The 24929-nt window shown below is 43.9% G+C and overlaps 1 protein-coding gene and 1 long non-coding RNA gene across 2 annotated transcripts in view; one reads left to right on the top strand and one right to left on the bottom strand.

Annotated features, from left to right (window-relative positions):
- LOC134729507 (uncharacterized) overlaps positions 1 to 24824 on the bottom strand; it is a 36758-nt gene extending 11934 nt beyond the window's left edge. The window contains exon 1 of the long non-coding RNA XR_010110655.1: positions 24700 to 24824. This is a non-coding gene — a long non-coding RNA (uncharacterized LOC134729507). The remainder of the gene's footprint in view (positions 1 to 24699) is intronic.
- Positions 1607 to 8387, top strand: LOC100989136 (WD repeat domain phosphoinositide-interacting protein 3-like). Its single transcript, XM_034943253.3, has one exon. The coding sequence runs from the start codon at positions 5967 to 5969 to the stop codon at positions 7011 to 7013; it is 1047 nt and encodes a 348-aa protein (XP_034799144.1). The 5' UTR covers positions 1607 to 5966; the 3' UTR covers positions 7014 to 8387.
- Positions 24825 to 24929: the final 105 nt, after the last annotated feature.

Genomic DNA, 24929 nt, shown 5'->3' on the forward strand with positions numbered 1-24929 from the left:
GGCCTGGCCCTAATTCCAAGCTCCTTCACTTCCAGGTGGGATGACCCTGTGCAGTCTACTTCACTGCAGTAACTCCCAGTTTTCCCTTGCTTACATGGGGGTGATATTTTCTCACATGACTTCCCTGATGTGAAATGAGAGAACACATGTAAAGCACGTAGCATGATCCTGCGTAGTAGGCAGTGAGTGACCATCTCTCCCTTTGGCCAGGCCTCCTGGCATGTGCCCAGACCTAGACCCTGCAAGGAATCTGACCAACACACTGCAGTGGGGGCTTTCACCTCCCTTGTTTCTACACACTCTACCACTAGTGATATGACTTAAGATTATTTTATTATTTTTGCAGCCACATCCCTCAGTGGTTCTCATCAACTAAAATTCTACAGTTCTTTCCACAGGTAGCAGCTGCTTCTCAGTGTCCTCCCAGCGGCCATCATAAATGACCTGGCTGCAGTGATAGTTGTGCTGTTACAGAAATATGGAAAATCCCAGGCCACGTCCTCCATGCCTCGGGACCTGTTTCCTTCCACACTAAAGGCTTGCTCAATACCCCAGCAAAGGAGGGATAGGTAAGATTCAGAACCCAGGCCTCCTGCACCCTCCCTCTGATGAGCTCTATTCCTGAGGGGTATTGTCCAGCCATTTGCTCAAGGGAGAAAGATAGTAGATGCTCAGTTCCTACTTGGTGATGAGAAGGTGACTGAGAAGGGTGTGTCTACTTCTTCAGTGCGGCTCTGCCTCCCAGCCTAGAAACTGACCGAAATAACAACCAACAATTTTAAAGGTGGGATGTGGGCGGGAAGTGGAAATCTACATTCACACTGGAAACTAGAGTGTTGTCACAGGCTGTCCACATGCTGCAAGCATTGAACGTGATGCATTGCCAGAGCTCATGTGGGCTGGAAAGAAGGCATCACCGGGTCACTGCAATCAATGCATAGCTTCCCTTCTGGGAATGGACTTAGTGATCTTGGGAGGGAGGTGCAGATCCTGGCCGGATGAGGGCAGCCATCAGGCTTTGAACATTCATTCACCTTATGTGCTAAGTGCTTCACACGCTTCACTTATTTGGTCATCACCACAACCCTGCCAAGTACCAAGATCCCACTTCGCTTATCAACAAGGAGACGGAGGTTCCAGGAGGTGCGGGAAACCGTAGCAGGGCTGAGGGCTGACTTGGTGTCCCCCATGGACTCAGGGGACTGGGGAAAGGGGAGTTAGTGTTTAATGGGAGTTTCATTTGGAGATGAAAAGGTTCTGGAGATGGATGGTGGTGATGGTTGCATAACAACGTGAATGTACCTAATGCTAGTAATTTGCACATTTCCAAATGGTTTAAATGATAACTTTTATGTTCTGTAACTTTGCCACATAAAAAAGGTGGGGGGAGGAAGGCAATCACTGCTAGGTTGCTGTGGTAACTCTGCAGGTGTATATAAAGCTATCAGGAAGAAAAAGCTAAAATACTCACTTACAGTCTCCCATTGTTTTGCTCCAGAATCCACACACCTGCTCTGTCCCTGCAATGTATATAATTAAAAGAATGCAGGTGCTCAGCCTGATTGAATTGAGCCTGCTTCCCTCTCAACTACTATTATATTCCAGATGGGATAATGCGGTCAACTCAAAGTTCTGAGTCTGAAGCCTGCCCTCTTTGTGTTAAAAGTGAGATCAGACCCAGGCATGGTGGTGTGCACTTGTAGTCCCAGCTGCTTGGGAGGCTGAGGCAGGGGAATTGCTTGAGCTCAGGAGTTCCACACAGTAGCATGCTATGATTGTGTCTGTGAATAGCCACTGCAGTCCAGTCTGGGTGACAGAAACAGACCTGCATCTCTTTAAAAAAAAATGCAGCCAGACGCAGTGGCTCACACCTGTAATCCCAGCACTTTGGGAGGCCGAGGCGGGCGGATCATGAGGTCGAGAGTTCAAGACCAGCCCGGCCAACATAGTGAAACCCCGTCTCTACTGAAAATACAAAAATTATCCGGGCATGGTGGCAGGCACCTGTAATCCCATCTACTCAGGAGGCTGAGGTAGGAGAATCGCTTGAACCCGGGAGGCGGAGGTTGCAGTGAGCCTTTGCACTCCAGCCAGAGTGACAATGTGAGTCCGTCTCAAAAAAAAAAAAATGCAATCAACACTGGCAGAGAGGAGGTACTGGCATCAACCTGAGCCTTTCTCTTTTTAAAAATAATTTATTGATTGATTTATTTATTTTAGAGACAGGGTCACACTATGTTGCGCAGGCTGGTCTCAAACTCCTGGGCTCAAGTGATCCTCCAACCTCAGTGTCCCGAAGTGCTGAGATTACAGACTTGAGCCACCGCACCTGGCCTAGACTTTCTTCTTGAGGTCATCAGAAGGGTTGAAGACACTTGAAAATAACGTCCTCACTGTGTGATGCCAGGGTATTTAATCCTGCATCTGTGAAGGTAAAGTGTTCTAGCAGACAGGGTCCATTTCTCACTGGGCAGCCCTGTTGAGGAGAGCAGGAACTGCAGGGGCTGGGGCTGTCCAATGACCAAGAGAAGAACAATTAGGCAGAGCGGACAGAGCTCAGAGCCCTGCATGTGAGCATGTTGTTCCCCACGTCCCCACCCCAACTCTTGTTGCTTTTTGCTGCACTGTTGGGGGAGACCCATTTTCTACTGAAGCTCACTGACACCATGTCAGGCTCCCATCATGGACTCTGGGCCTTGGGGAGGGCCACCGTGGTCTGTGGCGGGTCAGAGCATGTAACTAGAGCACACAGCGTGTGGCAGCCGAAAGCTGGAGGGTGAACATGGAGTTGACGCTTCCTGATGCTGGGCGTAGCAGCTTGGAATCAGCTCCAGATGCCTCCCAGTGACAGTAGAGCTGTCAGAACCTGCAACTTGGTGGCCTGCCGCCAATTCCAGTCTGCAAACTTGTTTTGTTTGTCCTATAAACTGTTTTAAAAATGTAAGCCAACTTCTGAAAATTGGGAGATTTCACATAAAATTCCACCCTTCTAACATCTCTTAAAAAAAAAAAAAAAAAAAGCTGATGTGGTGGCTCACACCTGTAATCCCAGCACTTTGGGAGGCCCAGGCAGGCAGATCACTTGAGGTCAGGAGTTTGAGACCAGCCTGGCCAACATGGTGAAACCTGGGCTCTGCTGAAAATACACAAATTAGCCGGGCTTGGTGGTGTACTCCGGTAATCCCAGCTATTTGGGAGGCAGAGGCAGGAGAATTGCTTGAACCCAGGAGGTGAAAGTTGCAGTGAGCTGAGATGACCCCATTGCATTCCAGCCTGGGCAACAGAGTGAGACTCTGTCTCAAAACAAAAAGAAAAACAAAAAACAAAAAACAAGGTCGTCCTGGCACAGAAAGAGCTCTGTTGATGGGCAGAGACACAGATGGGAGATGTAACTGACAGGACTTCAGTCTCCTTGACCCCACAGCCTTTGACACAAATCACTTTTCTTTGGCTTGCGTGGCTTTGTACAGTCCAGGTCCTATTACCATTTCCATTTCCTTCTGCTGCTTCCTTGTGATTGTATGTGGGAAGTTTCAATGCTTGTCCCTCCCTACTTTTTATTTTTTAAATCTTGTTAGGAGATTTTATCTATTCTTAGGTTTCAGATCTCCCCTTTATATTGGTAACTCTCAAATCCCCCTTCTCTATGTGGTGATAGGGAAACACATATTGTACACCCAAGTGTGAGGAAGTTGTATTCGTGTTGGGGTCTGGAGGATGAATTGACGTTAGTCAGATGAGGGGTGTATCCTAGCTTGACTTTACTCCACTTTTGATTTTAAGTGCTAGCTGTAAATAGTTTAGTAAGGTCCTCTCTCTTATTTTTAATGTGTTACCCATTTGTCGATTTCTAATTACCATAAATGTTTTATTTTATTTTATTTTAGAGACAGAGTTTTGCTCTGTCCCCCAGGCTGGAGTGCAATGGTGCGATCTTGGCTTCCTGCAACCTCTGCCTCCCAGGTTCAAGTGATTCTCCTGCCTCAGTCCCCCAAGTAGCTGGGATTACAGGCATGTGCCACCAAGACTGGCTAACTTTTTTTTTTTTTTTTTTTTAAGATAGAGTCTCACTCTGTCACCCAGGCTGGAGGGCAGCGGCACAATCTTGGCTCACTGCAAACTCCACTGGGATTACTGGCCTGAGCCACCATGCCCAGCCCCAGCTAACTTTTGTATTTTTAGTAGAGACAGGATTTCACCATGTTGGCCAGGCTGGTCTTGAACTCTTGGTCTCAAGTGATCTGCCTGCCTTGGCCTCCCACAGTGCTGGGATACAGGCATGAGCCACCTTGCATGGCCAAATGTTTTATTTTAATATTGAAATAATATCATCCCTTTGTATGATGTGAAAGTCAACCAGACTTCACTTATATTAGATGCCAGATGCCTAATAGGGTAGTTTCTGATAAGTTTCTCCTTTTTTTCCTGCAGAGTGGAGAAAGAAAAGGCACAAGCAGTTGAGCAACAGGCCAAGGTTAGTGAACAGAAGAAGGCAGAGGATGTCAAGGCCCAAATGGAGGCTCTTTCAAAACAGCAGCACTTGACTTCCCATCAGCGGGGGGAGTTGGTACTGGTCCCACTTTTACATACATTTTTTACTTGACAGCATACATACATTTTTTACTTGACAACATACATACCTACATTTTTTAGCCAAATTCATGCACACCCATGCACAATGATATATTCTTGTGGGTTTTGGGGTTTATTTTTTGAGACAGTGTCTCACTATCCCCCAGGCTAGAGCAGATCACAGCCTCGACTCCCTGGTTCAAGCGATCCTCCCACCTCAGCCTCCCTAGTGGCTGGGACTGCAGGCACACACCACCATGCCCAGCTAATGTTTGTAATTTTTATAGATATAGGGTTTCACCATGTTCCCCAGGACAGTCTCAAACTCCGGGACTCAAGCAATCCACCTGCCTCAGTCTCCCAAAGTGCTGGGATTTTAGGTGTGAGCCATTGTACCCAGCCAGGTTGGTTTTTTTTTTTAAGTTTATCTCACATATATCGTATTGTCATTATTTGAAAACAGCTCTGTGGATACACCAAGCTGTGGTTTTGTAAAAAGTATACATATTTGGAGGACATCTGAAATAAGATTTCTATTATTTATCTTTAGAGTTTCATGAGTAATTTCTGAAAATAATTTTTTCTTGTGAATTTCCAGTTTGGAAAATTTCTGCAGTATATAGAAAAGCAAATTACGCTAAAACTCCGTAAGAGTTTGTTGTAATTGATTATTATAAAGCTACTAATGGTTTCTTAGTGTTTTCATACTATAAATAATGTTCCATGGCCAGGTGCAGTGGCTCATGCCTGTAGTCCCAGCACTTTGGAGGGCCAAGGCAAGAGGATCCCTTGAGTCCAGGAGTTCAAGACCAGCCTGGGCAACATAGGAAGACCCTGTCTCTAATAAAAGAAAAAAACAAAATTAAAAAAATAAAAATACAATGTGCATATATGCTGAACATTGAGCACCCGAATAAAAGATGATTACCGGCCAGGCGTGGTGGCTTACGCCTATAACCCCAGCAGTTTGGAAGGCCGGGGCAGGTGGATTGCCTGAGGTCAGGAGTTCAAGACCACCCTGACCAACATGGTGAAACCCCATCTTTACTAAAAATGTAAAAATTAGCCGGGCATGGTGGCGCACGCCTGTGATCCCAGCTACTCGGGAGGCTGAGGCAGAAGAATCGCCTGAACCCAGGAGGCAGAGTTTTTAGTGAGCGGAGATCACACCATTGTACTCCAGCCTGGGCTGCAAGAGCAAAACTCTGTTGGGCGCGGGCGGGGGGGCTGCAGAGAAGAAAGATGATTATCATTTATTCCTATTGAGAAAATACTATAAAAGTTTTTACCACTTCCTGCCGCGGCGGCCTCAGCGCTGGCCCGAGGGGACCAGACCGCCGGCCCCCGCGAGCGGCATGCAGCGCTGAGGAACGGCGACCCAGCAGGGCGGCGCCATGAACCTCCTGCCGTGTAACCATCACCGCAACGGGCTGCTGTACGCTGGCTTCGACCAGGACCACAGATGCTTTGCGTGTGGGATGGAAAATGGATTCCGAGTCTATAACACTGATCCACTAAATGAAAAAGAGAAACAAGAATTTCTAGAAGGAGGAGTTGGCCATGTTGAAATGTTATTTCGCTGCAACTATTTAGCTTTAGTTGTTGGTGGAAAAAAGCCAAAATACCCTCCCAACAAAGTAATGATCTGGGATGACCTGAAGAAGAAGACTGTTATTGAAATAGAATTTTCTACAGAAGTCAAGGCAGTCAAACTGCGGCTAGATAGAATTGTGGTGGTTTTGGACTCCGTAATTAAGGTGTTCACATTCACACACAATCCCCAATGGTTGCACATCTTGAAAACCTGCTATAACCCCAAAGGCCTCTGTGTCCTTTGTCCCAATAGTAACAACTCCCTCCTGGCCTTTCCGGGCACGCACACGGGCCACGTACAGCTTGTGGACCGGGCCAGCACAGAGAAGCCACCAGTGGACATTCCTGCACATGAGGGTGTCCTGAGCTGCAGTGCACTCAAACTGCAGGGAACAAGAATTGCAACTGCATCCGAGAAAGGGATATTTAATAATATCCTTATAAGAATATTTGATACTTCCTCAGGGCATTTAATTCAGGAACTGCGAAGAGGATCTCAAGCAGCCAATATTTACTGCATTAACTTCAATCAGGATGCGTCCCTCATCTACGTATCCAGCGACCATGGCACAGTGCATATTTTTGCAGCTGAAGATCTAAAAAGGAATAAACAGTCCAGTTTGGCCTCAGCCAGTTTCCTTCCAAAATACTTCAGTTACAAGTGGAGTTTCTCCAAGTTTCAGGTTCCCTCAGGATCTCCGTGCATTTGTGCCTTTGGAACACAGCCAAACGCCGTCATTGCAATTTGTGCAGACTGCAGCTACTACAAACTCCTGTTCAACCCCAAGGGGGAGTGCGTCCGAGATGTGTACGCGCAGTATCTAGAGATGACTGATGACAAGCTGTGACTCCCCTGCTGGGGGCGCCGCAGCACCCACCACCTGCCGCCTTCAGGCTCTCGGGGCTGGTGCCAGAGCCCCAGGGGCCTCCTGGGCCACGGGCTGGAGGGGCTGCCCAGGGACCTTGGTCTCGAAGCCTTAGGTGGTTGTCTGCTTTCCTAAGGACTCCCATTTCCAGTATTAAAGAGAGAATCATCATCAAGGCACCGTAGGTACTCAGTGCTGTGACCAGCTTGAGTGGCCGCTGGCTGTTCCCATGAGTTCAGCTGTGATGTTAGCTTCAGTGGCTCCACCGCATCCTTACGCTGACGGGGGCTCCATACGGACCTGGGAACTGGGCTGAGAGGGTGGACGAGTTCAAGTTTGTTTTTGCAACAGATTCCATTGTTCTTACTGAGTCTGCAGCGGGGAAGTGAACAAGTGTGCAAATGTAAGTTCTTACATTATAAGCAGATTTAAATAGAACACCAGCAGCTTGCCTTAGAAAAGGAGAAAGGAATTCCTTCTCCCGTCCGAACATGAAGAAAAATGACCTGACCCTGTAGAGAGAACACAGCGTGAATGTTTCCCCTTGTGTGAGCCCAGCCTGTGGTCTTCTCCGTACCTGCAACGTGGTCATCTGTGCCCGTAACGTCGTCTGTGCCCTTGCGTGGCGTCCCCGTCTCTGTTGGGGCCATTAGAATGAGATGGACACCAGGCCACCGTAGAAGCCGAGCTGTCAGACCTCAGGCATGTGCGGGGCGGGGACGCGGGGTCTCCTGGTTACATTCTGGGTTAAATCTGTTTCCCGGTTATGTGTAGGGAACATCAGAGTGATGCACGGACTTTGAACATTCGTTATGGGGGAAAACATCCTTTAACTTCGGGGTCGTCTGGCAGAGCAGGATCTGGGAGGGCCCACTGCAGTGCCCGCTGCAGTTCCCGCTGGTGTGGAGGGAAATGCCTTGGTCTGGCCTCCAAGCCCCCAAGTCCACTGTCTTCCCCTCCCCTCATTTGTAAGAATAGCTACACACTAACATTTTAGGAAGGAAAGGCACATAACTTTTTTTAACATTTGGTAACTAAAATAGGTTATGGGCTCTACATTGTCAGCTATTTGGGATATATATTTAATTTTCTTAAATTCCCGTTAAAGAAACCCTATTTTATGGTTTTGATTTCAGATTGCAAACATATAAAATCTGCGTAGCAGCAAGTTCTCGGTTTTGCCAGTTCCTTCAGTTCCTTTACTGTTACTGTCATGTAATCAACTAACTCTGTATGTGGATTTTGATGTAAAGTATGCATGTTCCTTTTATGTGTATTTAATCATGATGTTTAATTTTGCACACTTATTTGTAATGTTTCTTTTAAATAAAAGTGACTAATTTTGTTGTAAAAAAAGTTTTTACCAACTTCAGTATATAAACATTGAAGATACAGATGAATATACTATATACAATATTATTAACATAGTTATACATAACTATCTAAAAATCACATATAAACCAAATTATTTGTTTCAAACTACTTTTCCCTCGCATTTTATAAAACATTTTTTCAAATTCTTATGTATCTTTCAGTTTACCACAGGTCCTTCACTTACATCAAAGTTTGAGATGATAGCACGTTTGGATTCTATGTATGATGCTATCTGTCACAGGAAATTCATTACTAAACCCAAATATCTATAACAACTGGCTAGTTGTTTTGTTTTTTATTTTATTGTTGTGTTTTCTAATTTCTGCAATGTAACTTTTTTTTTTTGAGACAGGATCTAACTCTGTTGCCCACACTGCTGGTATGCAGTGGCATGATCACGGATCACTACATTCTCAATCTCGTGGGCTCAAGCAATCCACCCACTTCAGCTTCCCAAGTAACTGGGACTACAGGCATGCACCACCATACCCAGCTAATTTTTGTATTTTTTGTAGAGATGGAAGTTTTGCCATATTGCCCAGGCTAGTCTTGAACTCCTGAGCTCAAGTGATCTGCCCACCTAGGCCTCCCAAAGTGCTGGGATTACAGGCAAGCACCACTGCATTCGGCCCTAATATATTACTTTTAAAAATTTATTTAAAATGCTTTTTTACGAAGATAGCTAACACTTCAACTTTGAAGGCATATCCTCCAGTAAATAACTACTAAATATCTGTTCTATTTCTTTGCCTCCTTTTTTTTTTTTTTTTTTTTTTTTTTGAGACAGGGTCTTGCTCTATTGCTGAGGCTGGAGTATAGTGGTGCACTCATAGCTCATTGCAACTTTGAATTCCCAGGCTTAAGGTGATCTTCTGGCCTCAGCCTCTTGAGTAGCTGGAGCTATAGACGCACTACCACACACACCTTTGCCTCCCTCTTTCTTTTCTTTTTTCTTTTTTTTTTTAACTGATTTAATCAGGTGAGATCTCTAAGTGTTGAAAACTAAACTCTTTTTCTTCTGAAGAATGAGGAATTGTGTAATGTACTTTATATTATATTCAGGTATATAAGATAGGTACAAAAGTAGTCCTAAAAAAATTCGATGTGATTTCATAGGTGAGCACTTTGCAAAGGCAGGAGATAGCGCAGAATTGGAATTTGATTTTAGCAGGCATCCCAGCATCACCCTTAACTAGCTCTGTGGCCTTGGGCCGGTTACACAACCTTTCTGAGTCTCCATTTCCTCAGCTTATAAGATAATGAAGGTAAAGCATCTGCCACCAGGTTTGCTGTAAATTTCACCTGTTGTTTTTACATGTGTAAGGTTATACTGTTACTCATCACACCACTGTTGATAAGCTGTTAGAAAAGTTTAGCAATCTATAATAAAGGATATACAGAGTGTCTTTAATAACTGTAGTTTTAAAGATCATATTATACTACTCTGTATAGTATAAATTATTTTTTCTGTAAAAATATTTGAAGGAATAATATAAGAAGTCTAGGAAAACTATTTTATAATTTTCAGCTTTCTTGATTGCAGGTTTGCCAACTTTAATAATAGTGTCATTAACTATTGACATGCTTTCTATAGTTGGAAAAATTAGCATTACAGTGAAACAGAAACCTTTCGCAGCTCCATTTGTTCTCAGCTCTGAATCTCACTGCTGGGCAGCATGGTGTTCCTGTCTCCAGTAGACTACCCACATCTCTGTTGCTTTCAGTCTGAAACCTTGAATATTTGTACAAGCCAGAAAAACTTGATCATTTTAAATTTTCTGCTATGAACAACTTAGTATTTTTAATGTAATATATGTGGTACAGAGACATAAAAATACTGCCTTCATAGATAGGTACCTTGGAGGAATTAAAAAAATATATATGGCCTTTATCAAGAAATTAAATTCAGGTAAATCTTTTTTTTTTTTAAGAGATGGAGTCACTCTGTCACCCAGGCTGGGGTGCAGTGGCATGACCTCAGCTCACTGCAACCTCTGCCACCCAGGTTCAAGCAATTCTTCTGCCTCAGCCTCCCAAGTAGTTAGGATTACAGTTATGAGCCACAATGCTCGGCTAATTTTTGTATTTTTAGTAGAGACAGGGTTTCACCATGTTGGCCAGGCTGGTCTCAAACTCCTGACCTCAGGTGATCTGCCCATCTCAGCCTCCCAGAGTACTAGGATTACAGGCGTGAGCCACTGAGGCCAGCCATAAACTCAGGTACATTTATACGGGCATATATTCTTTTTGGAAGTAAAATATTTCAGAAACATAGTGTAGTTTCTTAAGGTGAGAGAAATTGTGGACAGACTTCTTGTACAATGGTATTGTTTTTATTTTGAACTATTTTGATTCATGTTTCCTCTCCCTTGCTTTTTTAGAAATGATTAAAGCAGCAGAAGCTGACAGTGATTGCAACTTCCACCACTTCCTCAACAAACAGTGCAACCAGTACCATCTCTCCAGCACAGAAGGTTATGGTGGCCCCCACAAGTGGCTCAGTTACAACTGGAACCAAAATGGTACTAACTACTAAAGTTGGATCTCCAGCTACAGTAGCATTCCAACAAAATGAGAACTTTCATCAAACCTTTGCTATGTGTGTTAAGCAAGGCCAGTCAGATTCAGGTATACAACTATGATTAAGTAAAAGATTACTTTTGTTCAGGAAAAAGAATTTTCAACCCTTTAGCTACTGAAATGAAACTTTTTTGTAGAAGATTGTTTTTCTTTTGCAGCTGATTGAGCAAACAAGCTATAATGTTTTGTTACAGATAATGTTCATAATATTACATTAGCAAACTCGTCTCTTACATGATTTCACTTTCAACATTTACGTAGTTCACTTTGAGTGGAGAGGAATGTTTTTATTAAAAATACAAAATGAGCCACATTTCATGCATTGGTGCCCTTTCCTAGAAGTCACTACGTTGCTGGTTATTTTAAATCTGAAGCTTATTAAATGTCTTATACCCCATTAGCCACCAGCACAGCTGCGGCATCTGCTACAACCATTGCCAGCACAGGTCAGATGTTCCAAATTACAGGCAATCCAGTCACTATGGCAGGAAAAGTAATTACCAAACTGCCACTTCCTGCAAACAGCAAGACTGTCACTGTAAATGTGCCAGCAACACAAGGAGGTAAGGGAAATGTGAAGAGTTTTAATTCACATTTGCCAGATCATACTGTTGGCATTATTTCTCATCTCCGTTTCACTGATTTCAGACCTCGGATCTCACATTCTGTGTAGCCCACTATAAAACCCTGCCACACGTAGTTTCTTCTCAGCAATGGAGCACCACGTAATGCTTTCCAATAAAGTGACAGTTTTTAATTATGGCTTCATCTTTTTTTAAGGCATTGTTCAAGTACACCAGAAAGTCCTGGGTATCATTCCACCAAGTATAGGCACCAGTCAGCAAACCTTTACTTCATTCCAGCCCAGGACAGCAACAGTCACAGGCAGGCCCAATACCTCAGGCTCTGGAGGAACCACAAGCAATTCACAAGTAAGAATTATTACAGACTTATTTTGATTTGATGTGTTGAGCACCACATTGATTTTTAGAATGACTTCTTTCAAGATTAATCCAACTTAGTTTCCTTTGCCTATTACTGAATCTGTGACAGAGTACTGATTTGGAAAAAAAATCTGTTATATATCTGATAAGTGAAAATGATATATGAAGTATTAATTTTTAACAGTTAAGGACACATTAGTATGGTTTATTAAGAATAATAATTGCTTTCTAGGATTTTATAAAGAAAATTTATTTGCATAAGACAATGGACAGCACTAGACCACCCAAGGAAGTATGCTGTGTAGGCTCGCTAGGAAATCAAATTTAAAATGCTGGTCCAGCCGGACGCAATGGCTCATGCCTAATATCCCAACACTTTGGGAGGCTGAGGATGGTGGATCACCTGAGGTCAGGAGTTCAAGACCAGCCTTGCCAACATGGTGAAACTGTGTCTCTACTAAAAATACAAAAAATTAGCTGGGCATCATAGTGGGCACCTATAATCCCAGCTACTTGGGAGGCTGATGCAGGAGAATTGCTTGAACCCAGGAGGCAGAGGTTACAGTGAGCTGAGATTGCACCACTGGACTCCAGCCTGGGCAACAGAGTAAGACTCCATTAAAAAAAAAAAAAAAGAAAGAAAGAAAGAAAAGTACTTAGAAAAACTGACAGGAGGAAGGATAATGTTCAGAGTTGGGATTTGGGAATGACTTGCAGAGAAGGCTGAAATTGTAGGAAGGATGGCCTGAGAAGGACTCACTAAAGATGGAATTTGAATAAAGACCTGAAGGAAATGAGAGAGATGTGCAGATATCTGAGGAAAGGGTCTTTGATGAAAAAGAAACAGCAAATGCAAGGGCCCTGAGGCCCTGAGGCCCTGAGTGGACCTGGTGACATTGAAGGGGTGGGTAGCCAGTGGGTCTCAGGGAGACCCAAAGAGGACAAGAAGTGGGAGTCAAAAGAGTTATGGTCAGAGAGGTGGAGGGTGGGTGGGTGTGGATTGTGCCTTCAGGTGTGCACAGGTCACACTGGAACTTAACCCTCTTCCTATGCCACACTAGCTTTTCCTAAGATGAGATCCGGCCGGGTGCGGCGGCCCATGCCTGTAATCCCAGCCCTTTGGGAGGCCAAGGCGGGCGGATCACCTGTGGTCCGGAGTTCGAGACCGGCCTGGCCAACATGGTAAAACCCCTTCTCTACTAAAAATACAAAAATTAGCCGGGCGTGGCGGTGCATGCCGGTAATCCCAGCTCTTTGGGAGGCTGAGGCAGGAGAATCACTTGAACCCAGGAGGTGGAGGTTGCAGTGAGCCAAGACCGCACAACTGCACTCCAGCTTGGGCAACAGAGCGAGACTCCATCTCAAAAAATAAAAATAAAATAAAAAGATGAGATCCACAGAGTCTCAGGGTATAGTCAGAAATTATTAAATTTTTGAATTTCCATTTTGATCTAAAAATACATTGATATATACATATTGGAGATCATCCAGGTGACTATTATAAAAATCAATCAGTACTAATCCTTAGACATGTACTGGACTTCTATCTGCCAAATGCCATGCTATGCATGTTTCACTCATGATTTGTAAATGCTCACCACAGCTCTATGAGGGATGCATGATCACTCCTTTTTCTAGATGAGGAAGCTGAGGCTCAATCAGATTAAGTCACTTGCCTGTGCTGTCACACAGATGGAACATTTCTGAGCTAGATTCAAACCCAGGTTCATCTAGCTGCTTCTTTACCACCCTGCCTCCCCCTGAACTGGAGTCTGTGATCCACCAATTAGCAACTCCTGGCACAACGGTAGCCACCCTGAGCCTCAGTGGGCTCATCTTTGACAAAGGATCAGGGTCACCATGACCCTAGCTACCTTAGAGGCTTGTAATAAGCCCTGAATGAGAAAATGAATGTGGAACCCTTTACAACCAAGGACACTTGTGCAAATGCAGTGTGTTGTTATGTAAGGAGAGGAAGTGGGTCTCCCCAAAGCAGCTCCTCCTCTTGTTCCTGGAAGATGAGAAACTCTGGTGCAAATAAAGAGTCATGCAGGCCTCTCGATCGAGAGTGATGTCCTAGGTTTATTCTATTTGCCTCTGGTGGCCCAGGGACCTTAGCAGCTGGACAGAGAGAAGAATTTGGGGGGAGTAAATGGGGAGATGGGGCCAGGGAAGGAGAAAGGACTCTGGATTGAGTCAAGCAAGGACTCTAGTTCCAAACTGGACTTTGGAGTGCCTGATAGTATCTTATCAGAGATTTAACACAGATGTGATCATTTCAGAGGCGGGATGGGAAGGACAGGGGTCCAGTGAGCTATTGTTGTGAAGGTGGCCACCAGCCACAGCAGCCATGAGAATATGAGAATCTCTTGCTCCCCACCAGCCCCTTGCCAGACTGGGCTACCTGACTATGCTTCAGTCAGTAGTGGGTGAAGACCCACTGAGGACAATGCCTTCTCTCTTAAACTGGGGTCTTTTCCTTCCTGGCCTTTCCTGGGAAAGGAGAGAACAATTAAGTCTGATAATTTATCCCCAGCTGATTATGCCCCAGTAGCGTGGGCTTTAAACCAAATACCACATGTCCATCTGGATACCATGGCAGGCTGGTCACGCGGCTGGCATGCCCGCCGGCTGCCTGCCCCTCTCCTGCATTCATTCAACCCTGATTCTGCAGCATTCCAGAGCAGCCCATTGTTTTTTCCCCTGGGATTGTGAGCCCAACTCTGGTTTTCTCATCTCTCCTCTGGATGGTGGTGGAAATGCTAGGCCTCAATCCAAAACTGATATGTATTCAGAAAAAAAGAAAGAGAAACCAGTCAGGCCTAATTTGAACTGGGGAAATAGCCAGTGTAAATTTGGAGGAAAATTCAAACTCCATAGCTGACTTGAAAAATGTCCGCATTGACCGGGCATGGTGGCTCATGCCTGTAATCTCAGCATTTTGGGAGGCTGAGGCAGGCAGATCATGAGGTCAGGAGATTGAGACCATCCTGGCTAACATGGTGAAACCCTGTCTCTACTAAAAATACAAAAAAATCAGTTGGGCATGGTAGCGCACACCTCTAGTCCCAGCTACTTGGGAGGTTGAGGCAGGAGAATTGCTTGAACCCAGGAGGCAGAGGTTGCAGTGAGCTGAGATCGTGCCACTGCACTCCAGCCTGGTGACAGAGTGAGACTCTGTCTCAAAAAAAACAAAACAAAAAAAAAACAAAAAAAAAAAAAAGAAAAGAAAAATGTCAGCATCCAGGGACTGTATCCACCCGGATGATACCCCATTGGGAGGGGGCAGCATCAGCACCGTGCCTGCAGAGGCTTAGGTGTACTTGTGTTTATGTTGATAGTTTATGGCTGTCTGGAGCATAGGCCAGCTCCGGCCCCACTCCCTGAAGCATCACCAAATTCCAAGCAGTGTGTCTCCGTGAATCTGCTGCTGCTGCTTTTTTTTTTTTTTTTTTAGACAGAGGGAGTTTCTCTCTGTTGCTCAGGCTGGAGTGCAGTGATGTGATCTCAACTCACTGCAATTTCCACCTCCCAGGCTCAAGTGATTCTCCTGCCTCAGCCTCCTAAGTAGCTGGAATTACAGGCATGCACCACCACACCCAGCTGATTTTTGTATTCTTAGTAGAGATGGGGTTTCACCACATTGGCCGGGCTGGCCTCAAACTCCTGACTTCAGGTGATCTGCCCGCCTTGGCCTCCCAAACTGCTGGGATTACAGGCACAAGCCACCATGCCCAGCTGTGAATCTGCTTCTATGCTGGCTGTGTTTTCCTGGTCACAGCAGCCTCAGGCTCAGTGAAAGTTCACTTGCTATAATTATTCAGGTTTCATTGGTTCTCCCTTATCCCCCTGCAAAGACCCACTCTCCCTCTAAGTACTGATGGCAGCCTCCAGAGGGTATCTCAAATGTGCTCTTAAACTAGTCCTTTCAGCCACCACGTGGTGTCCTCTGAGCAGGACCGCCTGATCTTCTGGGCACCCCTGGCCCAACATGACCACTGCCTCTAGGCATCGCCTCCCAGGCTGGACACCAGGGGCCAGAGTTGCTCACTGCTCCCTTCACACTCCACGAAGGCCTTCCTGAAGCAGAGCTGTTCGTATTTCCACAAAATCACCTTCCCCACCTCCCCCCGCCAAAAAAAAAAAAAAAAAGAAATCACCCTTCCCCACCTCCCCCACCAAAAAAAAAAATCACCCTTCCCACCTCCCCCCAACCGAAAAAAAAAAAAAAAAAAAAAAAGAAATCACCCTCCCCAAAAAGAAAGAAAGAAAGAAATCACCCTTCCCTTTTTCATGTGTGGCTTCCATTCTCCTTATGCCCCTGGTGTGAGTCCCAGAGGCTGAGTGATGGCTGCCACACTGAACTCAAGAGTCCCTCCTCCCCTACATCTCTACATCTCTGAAGCTTCACTTGGACCCAGCTTGTCATACCCAACCCTATTCCATTAAGAGAGGTGTCTCCCAGGAGGCCACTGAGGCAGTAGACCCAGGCAGGTCTGTCCTGTCATGCTGCAAGCAGCTCCTGATGTGGCTTGACCCCAGGGCTAAACAAGGATACACAGCTTCATCTAGAGTAGAATGAACCCCAATTCAATAGCCTCATGGAGACCGGGGACAGACCAGGCAGCAGAATGGAGGTGCAAAGCCACCTAGGGCTCGAGGACTGGGAAGCGGATTCCCTGGAGAAGACACATGGAGCTAGGGAATGGCAGAAGCCGAGGATCAAGCACCTCATACACCCAGACTCCACATGTGGAAACCGCTGTTCAAACTAATGATACCAGGTTGACTGTGTCAGCCCCTGAAGGAAAGCTGGCATAAATAGAGCCTGGAAAACCAGGCTTATCTTTGCCCAGTAGGCAAGGTAAATATTTAGTCCCAGCCCTGGAATTGTGCCTGGTAGTTCCATTCTTTGCTATCAGTTTTCCTTTTATTCACTCATGCTGCAAACATTTGCCACCTGCCCTCCCTCTATGTGGCCAACCTTGGCCTGGGCACTTCGATGCTCTGACGGCTAAGACGTGATCCCCTATTCTTTTCCTCAGGGAGTCTAGCTGGGGGAACAGACAGGGGGCAGAGATCAGGTCAGGCCTCACAGGCTGGGTCTTGGCTGGCACATAGACTTCACAAGAGGAAGCAAGACTGCAGGGAGCAGCCAGGGAGAGTGCTCCAGGGCTAGGGTCAGCACCCGTCCCAGCCTCCCTGACTGGCCTGGTGATTTCTGCACCCATAATTCCCTGTAAGCGTGGACGTAGAAACACAGAACAAGAAACACTTTGAGGCCAGCAGCACTCGTATAAGGGAAGCAGCAAGGACTGCTGGGTTTGCAGATCTGGGTTCAATTCCCCATTTCATCATTCATTCACTGGCAAGGGACAAGTTGCTTTACCTCTCAAGTTTCTTCAGAAAAGCAGTAGAATGTAGCAATTGTAAGTGGGCGGACTCATGTATCAGACTTTCTGGGTTCAAATCTCAGCTCTATCTGTTTTTTGGGGGTTTTGTTTTCGTTTTTGAGATGGGGTCCTGCTTTGTCACCCAGGCTGGAGTACATTGGCACGATCTCAGTTCACTGCAACCTCCACCTCCCAGGTTTAAGCAATTCTCCTGCCTCAGCCCCCTGAGTAGCTGGGACTACAGGCACACGCCATCATGCCTGGCTAATTTTTGTATTTTTAGTAGAGACAGGGTTTCGCCATGTGGCCAGGCTGGTCTCACTCCTGACCTTAGGTGATCTGCCCGCCTCGGCCTCCTAAAGTGCCAGGATTACAGGCGTGAGCCGCCGTGCCCAGCGGTAGTCATCTAACTTTCTAAGAACACATTGTGGCCTAAAGCTCAATGCTCTCTTTGTTGTTCTCCATTACTACAAAAGGTTTAACTAATTTTTAAACATACATTACATGCTGAATTGTACTTAAATAGAACATGCTCATTGTAGGAAATGCAAAAAATATGAAATGGAAACCAACTACAATTCTACTATGCTAATTGGTTATTTTTCAACGATAAAAGCTGATCCAGTTGGTTATTTAGAGGAAGAGAATTTAAGTAGCTCAATGACCCAGGCACAGTTTTTGCATGGTACTTTACTTAATTCTCCAATACGTAGTGTTCTATCACATGAAAATTCATAATGAAATTTTCCAATTGCCCTATATTAACATTTTTAGTTTTTTACATTCCCCCAAATCAGACCACTTAACACTTTTGATTATCCATTCCTGTTTTGATTTTGTTCTTTAATTATGATTATACTGTATATATAATTTTATACACAGACAAGCTTGCCCTTGAAAATATTTCTTCTTCTGATTGTTTTTTGTTTTTTTTTTTTCTATTTTTATTTTTTACTCTGGGAAACATTTCTAATTCAACATACTTTATAAAATCATATCTCACATTGCCTTTTAGGGGACTGAAGATTGTTATCTGTTATTGTACCAAAACACGGGAGAGCAAAAAGGGATTTGTCTATTTTAATGCCATGATTCATAAAAGGAAATGAAGGGGGGGAGTAAGCTGGCTGAAATTAATAAAATTTCCTATGATTTGATGTATATGGAGGAAAGAGTAAGACCATGATTGTGTTATTGCAATTACTGATCCCCCAAAGACTCCTGAACACTAAAACTTTTCTAATAAAAAAATTACACATTTTTCTAAACAGATCTAATAGAGAAATACTTCCAACTACCAGATATGAATAAATATAATTCACAGTAACTAAGAATGCTTTTTTCTGCAGATGAAGTATATTTGTGCCCAACACTATTTATATGTGAGAGCCTATCATTCTCCAAAAATATGCACGAATTCACAGGAATATTGATGCAGAATATGTGAGAACAAGCTTGGATGCAGCTATCTGGGTGTCTTTATTAAATATAAACATTCTATTTTTAAGCAAATGGAGAATGGGGAAAATTAATAGGATTATATGTATGGCAGATAATGTATGCAGAAGAGCAGAACTCAGAACCAGGCACTTAAAAGTGTACTTGCAGAATCTTACCTAACAATTTTATCTAAGTTAAAACTTAAAAGGCACTGCAGTTGGCCCTCTGTGGCCAAAGGTTCTGCATCCTTGGATTCAATCAACCTCAGATTGAAAATACAGTATTCTCAAGATGCAGAACCCTTGGATGTGGAATGCCAACTTTTCATATCAGCAGGTTCCACAGGGCTGACTGCAGGATTTGGGCATCCACAGATTTTGCTATCTGCAGAGGGCTCAGGAAGCAATCCCTGAGAATACTGAGGGATGGCTATATTAGAAAACACAGGTGGTATTTATTAAACATGCACAGAATACATCTAGCAGGATGAAAAAATAGCAATAATGATTGCCTCTGGAGAAAGGAGGTCAGATTGGAGATTATGAAGGAGAGAGATTCATTTTTCACAGCATACCTTTTTATACTATTTAAAGTTTTAAGGTATGTATGTTTTTAAAACTTAAATAAAAAGAAAAGCAGAGTTGAGTAACAAAATAAATAAGGTGACATTGAATTATAACCTAATAAATAACCAGTTATAACCCAATGAATATAAAATAAATATCCATGAATATATACTCATAGAAATAAATGTCTGAAAAAATAAATGAATAAACAAATCTCCTGTGCAGAAAAAATCCAAATAATTTATGTAGATATTGCCCCTTCAGGAAGGTAGAACATAACTCCCCACCCAGTAAGTGTGGCTGTTTACAGTGACTTACAGTATTGGGGGTTTGAGGAGATGGGGGAGGATGTAGGGAAACCTGACAAACACTGCCTCACCCAGAGGACCAAGGTTAACATCATCAGTGATAAGTCACGACGACAGCATGCACTCTTGATAAGACGAGAACTGCACATCACTTCTGTGGTCTTCCTCCCCAAAATGCAAAAACCTAGGCTAACCATGAGAAAAACCCATAAGGAGGGCTTTCTACAGCATACCTAACCAGTACTCCTCCAAACTGTCAAGGCCATCAAAAACAAGGAAAGTCTGAGAAACCGACAGTCTAGAGGAAAACACGATGACTAAATATCATGTGGTATAGGATCATGAGGCAGAAAAAGGACATCAGGTAAAAACTAAGGAAATCTGAGTAAAGTATGGACTTGAGTTAATAACAGTGTGTCAACACTGGCCCATTAGTTGTAACAAATATCCCACACTAATCTAAGACGTTAATAACTGGGGCAACCAAGTATAGGATATACGGAAACCCTCTACTATCTTTGCAACTTTTGTATAAATCTAAAATTATTCTAAAATTTAAAGTTTTATTTTTTAAAAAAGGCAAAAAGTTCAAAAAATATTATTTCTTAAAAGCTGGAATGCCAAAAAAGTTTAAAAAGATACTTGAATTAAAGAAACAAACTAACATTTTGGGGAATATTAGTAATGACCCAAGGCAGAAATAAAACACTAAAATGTATAGCATCCCTAATTTATGTGGGAATGAACAAGGTTCTCTTGGGAAAATGAAATACGGAGAACTAAAGTAAAATATACACACAGCCATACACTGCACAATGTTTCAGTCCACGAGGAACCACATACATGACGGTGATCCCATAAGATTTTATGTAGTACCTTTTTAAATGTTTAGATATGGTTAGATACACAAATACCTACCGTTGTGCTACAGCTGATCACGGGATTCAGTACAGTCACAGGACATACAGGTTTGCAGCCTAGCAGCAATAGGCTATGCCGTATAACCTAGGTGTGTAGGAAACCCTACCATCTAGGTTTGTATAAGTGTACTCTATGATGTTCACACAATCGGGACATCGCCAAATGACACATTTTTCAGAATGTATCCCCATCATTAAGCAATGCATGACTGTACTTGAAAATTTTAATCTATTTTTGGCCGGACACGGTGGCTCAAGCCTGTAATCCCAGCACTTTGGGAGGCCAAGGCGGTTGGATCACAAGGTCAGGAGATCGAGACCATCCTGGCTAACACGGTGAAACCCCGTTTCTACTAAAAATACAAAAATTTAGCCGGGCGTGGTGGTGGTGGGCACCTGTAGTCCCAGCTTCTCGGGAGGCTGAGGCAGGAGAATGGCGTGAATCTGGGAGGCAGAGGTTGCAGTGAGCCAAGATTGTGCCACTGCGCTCCAGCCTGGGCGACAGAGCGAGACCCTATCTCAAAAAAAAAAAAAAAAGAAAAGAAAATTTTAATCTATTTTCAAATTTTGCAGTGATTTCATACCAACAGTTTAGCTCAGACTTAACAAAAATAAAATGAGAAAATGCCCCTCTTGCCATTAGCTGTTGCCAGAAAGGATTTGTTACTGCCCCGAGCTTTATCGGTCAGGTCTTCAGTTATGTCCATGTGTCAGTGGATTTCTTCATGCATTTCTTCCAGAATTTTGCAGAGTTCTGCTTCCCAATAATCTTTGTCTAGACAGTCAATTAATTCTGCAAGCTGAACCTTTGCGCTGTAGTACCGAATTTTATTTTCATTTTCATTTTCTGTATCTTCTTCTCTTTAAAAATGGGGGGAAATACATTATATGTTAGACATAATGCCACTTATCTGACAGCTGCATCTACCCAGTGAAAAGTTAAAACAAAGCTTATGCACTAAAACTCAGTATATGTGCTCACAAGAGATCCCTGCAGGTCTTACTCAAACTTGATTTACTCTGAGAAAGGACATCTAAAAAACTTGATACAGAGAAAGATGACCTCAAAATTCAGAACCACATGAGAGTACTTTGTGGAAGCCAGTTTCAGCTACATCTCAATCAACTTTAAGATCATCAATGTAACAATATGATGAGCCAAATGTATTTAGAATTATTTTATTTTAATTATTTATTGAGACGGAGTTTTGCTCTTGTCACCCAGGCTGGAGTGCAGTGGCGCGATCTCGGCTCGCTGCAACCTCTGCCTCCCGGGTTCAAGCGATTCTCCCGCCTCAGCCTCCAGAGTAGCTGGGACTACAGGCATGTGCCACCATGCCCAGATAATTTTTGTATTTTTAGTAGAGATGGAGTTTCACCATGTTGGCCAACATGTTCTCTATCTCCTGACCTTGTGATCTGCCCACCTCGGCCTCCTAAAGTGCTGGGATTACAGGCATGAGCCACCGCACCCGGACTAGAATTATTTTAGAATAAAATACATGTATTTTAGAGACAGGGTCTCACTTTGTCACCCAGGCTAGAGTGCAGTGGCACCATCATGGCTCACTGCGTACTCAGACTCCTAGGTTCAAGCAATTCTCCTGCCTCAGCCTCCCAAGTAGCTAGGACTACAGACATGTGCCACCATACCTGGCTAATTTTATAATATAGTTTAGAAATATTTCCATCAAACTGGTGTAAACGCTTTGCTAAGTTCTGGTTCTTGAAGGAGTTATCTCAAATAATATCTCATCCCTTTTCTTTACTTCTGGACAATCGAAGCCCAAAATGAAGAGAAGAGGAGCTTCCTCTCCAGCCTAAAACTCTCCTAAGGTTCCATTCACTTTTAATGGATTTAAAGACTTCAACAGAGATGGTCACTAACTTAAAAGAAACAAGGCAAATTAATGTCTAGGACTAGATGTAGAGGAACACACATAATGGTATTTCTGTTCCCACTCAAAAGCAATTCAAGAGTATGTGTGAGGCAATTGATGACAGTGAGTCTGATTTTCCTGTTTCCTCAATGGCAAACTGAGGGAACTGAAAAAACTGGGCTTTTGGAGAGATCTGGCTTTAAATAGGCTAATGTGCTTAGAAGATATGTGGACATGGACAAAACACAACCTCTCTGAGTCTCTAAGACATTTTATTTATCTCACTTGTAAAATGAGGATATAATAAAACCTGCCTGTGTGCCACTATAAGACTTAAAAGTATAATGATGAGGCATCTACCATAGTGCCTGGGCACATTAGTGATCAATAAATGTTAAATATTATTATTAAGGTAATAAATGAATAAAAATTCAGCAGCATTACAGGAATGAGTCACTCAGTAATTCTGAAGAAAGAAGGGCTATATTAAATCATAGATAAATAAAAGGATACTGGTGGAGTACCCTTATTCTGAAAATCTGAAATCCAAAATGCTCCAAGGTCCAAAAGTTTTTGAGTGTCAACATGCTGTTCAAAGGAAATGCTCATTAGAGCATTTCAGATTTTCAGATTAGAAATGATTAACTGGTAAGTAGAATGCAAATATTCCAAAGCCCAAAACACTTCTGATCCAAAGCATTTTAGGTAAGGATGCTCAACCTATACAGTATTCACTGACTTAACATTTTTCTTCTTGAAGCCACAGAAAGATAAATTCATTAAAGCATAAAGGAACAAAACAGCAAATACCTGCTAACCCATTCAAAGAAGAGTTTGGATTTTTTTGGTCTGTTTTGTTTAACTTTTCCCTTTTTTTGGGGGGGGGTAGGGGGGTGGTGAAGGAGTCTCGCTCTGTTGCCCAGGCTGGAGTGCAGTGGCATGATCTCCGCTCAGCACAACCTCCGCCTCCCAGGTTCAAGCGATTCTCCTGCCTCAGCCTCCTGAGTAGCTAGGACTACGGGCACATGCCACCATGCCCGGCTAATTTTTGTGTTTTTAGTAGAGATGGGGTTTCACTATGTTGGCCAGGCTAATCTCAAACTTCTGGGCTCAAGTGATCTGCCTACCTGGTTTCCTAAAGTGCTGGGATTACAGGTCTGAGCCACCACACCTGGCCACCCTCTTCAAACAAAATATGGGCATTTCCATTGGCCTAGGTCTTCACCTTGTCTACTTTATTGACTTACATTATTTACCTAGTCCCTGAAGACATACACACATTTGCCACCCTTAGAGCTCAACCAAACTGTATTGAATGCATTTATTTGGCAATTAGTGCTTGTATTTTAATTTTCATTTCACATATGTGTTCCATTTTCCTAACTAGATTGAAATAAGCCATCTCCTATTAGGTATTTTTCTTTCTTTTTAAAAAATTTTGAGACAGGGGCTTGCTCTGTCACTCAGGCTGGAGTGCAGAGGTGCAATCATGGCTCAGTGCAACATCCACCTCCCAGGCTCAAGCGATCCTCCCCCCTCACCCTCTGGCGTAGCTGGAACCACAGCTGCGCACCACCATGCCCGGCTAATTTTTCAATTTTTTCTAGAGACGAGGTCCTGCTATGTTGCCCAGGCTAGTCTCAAACTCCTGACCTCAAGCAATCGTCCGGCCTTGGCCTCTCAAAAGGGCTGGGATTACAGGCATGAGCTATCGCACCCGGCCAACTATTTTTCTTTAAATTACTTTTTGGTTGACACTTATCTCAATAAATATTAACATATGTTTACGAAACCTTTCTTTTTTTTTTTTGAGACGGAGTCTCGCTCTGTCTCCCAGGCTGGAGTGCAGTGGCGCGATCTCGGTTCACTGCAACCTCCGCCTCCCGGATTTTATGCCATTCTCCTGCCTCAGCCTCCCGATTAGCTGGGACTACAGGCGTGCACCACCTACGCCCGGCTAATTTTTTTTTTGTATTTTTAGTAGAGATGGGGGTTTCACTGTGCTAGCCAGGATGGTCTCGAACTCCTGACCTTGTGATCCGCCCGCCTCGGCCTCCCAAAGTGCTGGGATTACAGGCGTCAGCCACTGTGCCCGGCAAACCTTTCTCTTATCTGAAGAACTGACCTCAACCACTCAGGGTTGAGTCCCTGTGATAAGGTTTGAGGGTGCCTGAACTGTCACCATGAGTCGTCCCCTGGGCTAAGCTCAAACCTAGTGATTTGTCAGGTAAATAAATTAAGGTTATTTCCCGATAATACAGACCTGTAACACCGTGAAGTAGGTTTTAGGCAGGATTCCCTCTTTTCCACTGCAAAGGAGAGGTAAGTTCTTGCTAAGGTGGTCAGGGTCCTAGCTGGGACACTGGGAAGGTGGCGGGAGATTGGAACATGCAGTAGTTGCATTCTGGGGTTTACTGAGGCTTTCCGAGTGGGGAATCCCATGCAACAGGTCTTAGGGACCCCCCTCCCTCCGGGCGTGGCAGCCCGGGGTGT

This window comes from Pan paniscus, chromosome 19 (genome assembly GCF_029289425.2).
Source record: "Pan paniscus chromosome 19, NHGRI_mPanPan1-v2.0_pri, whole genome shotgun sequence".
In the NCBI taxonomy this organism is placed as follows: Eukaryota; Metazoa; Chordata; class Mammalia; order Primates; family Hominidae; genus Pan; species Pan paniscus.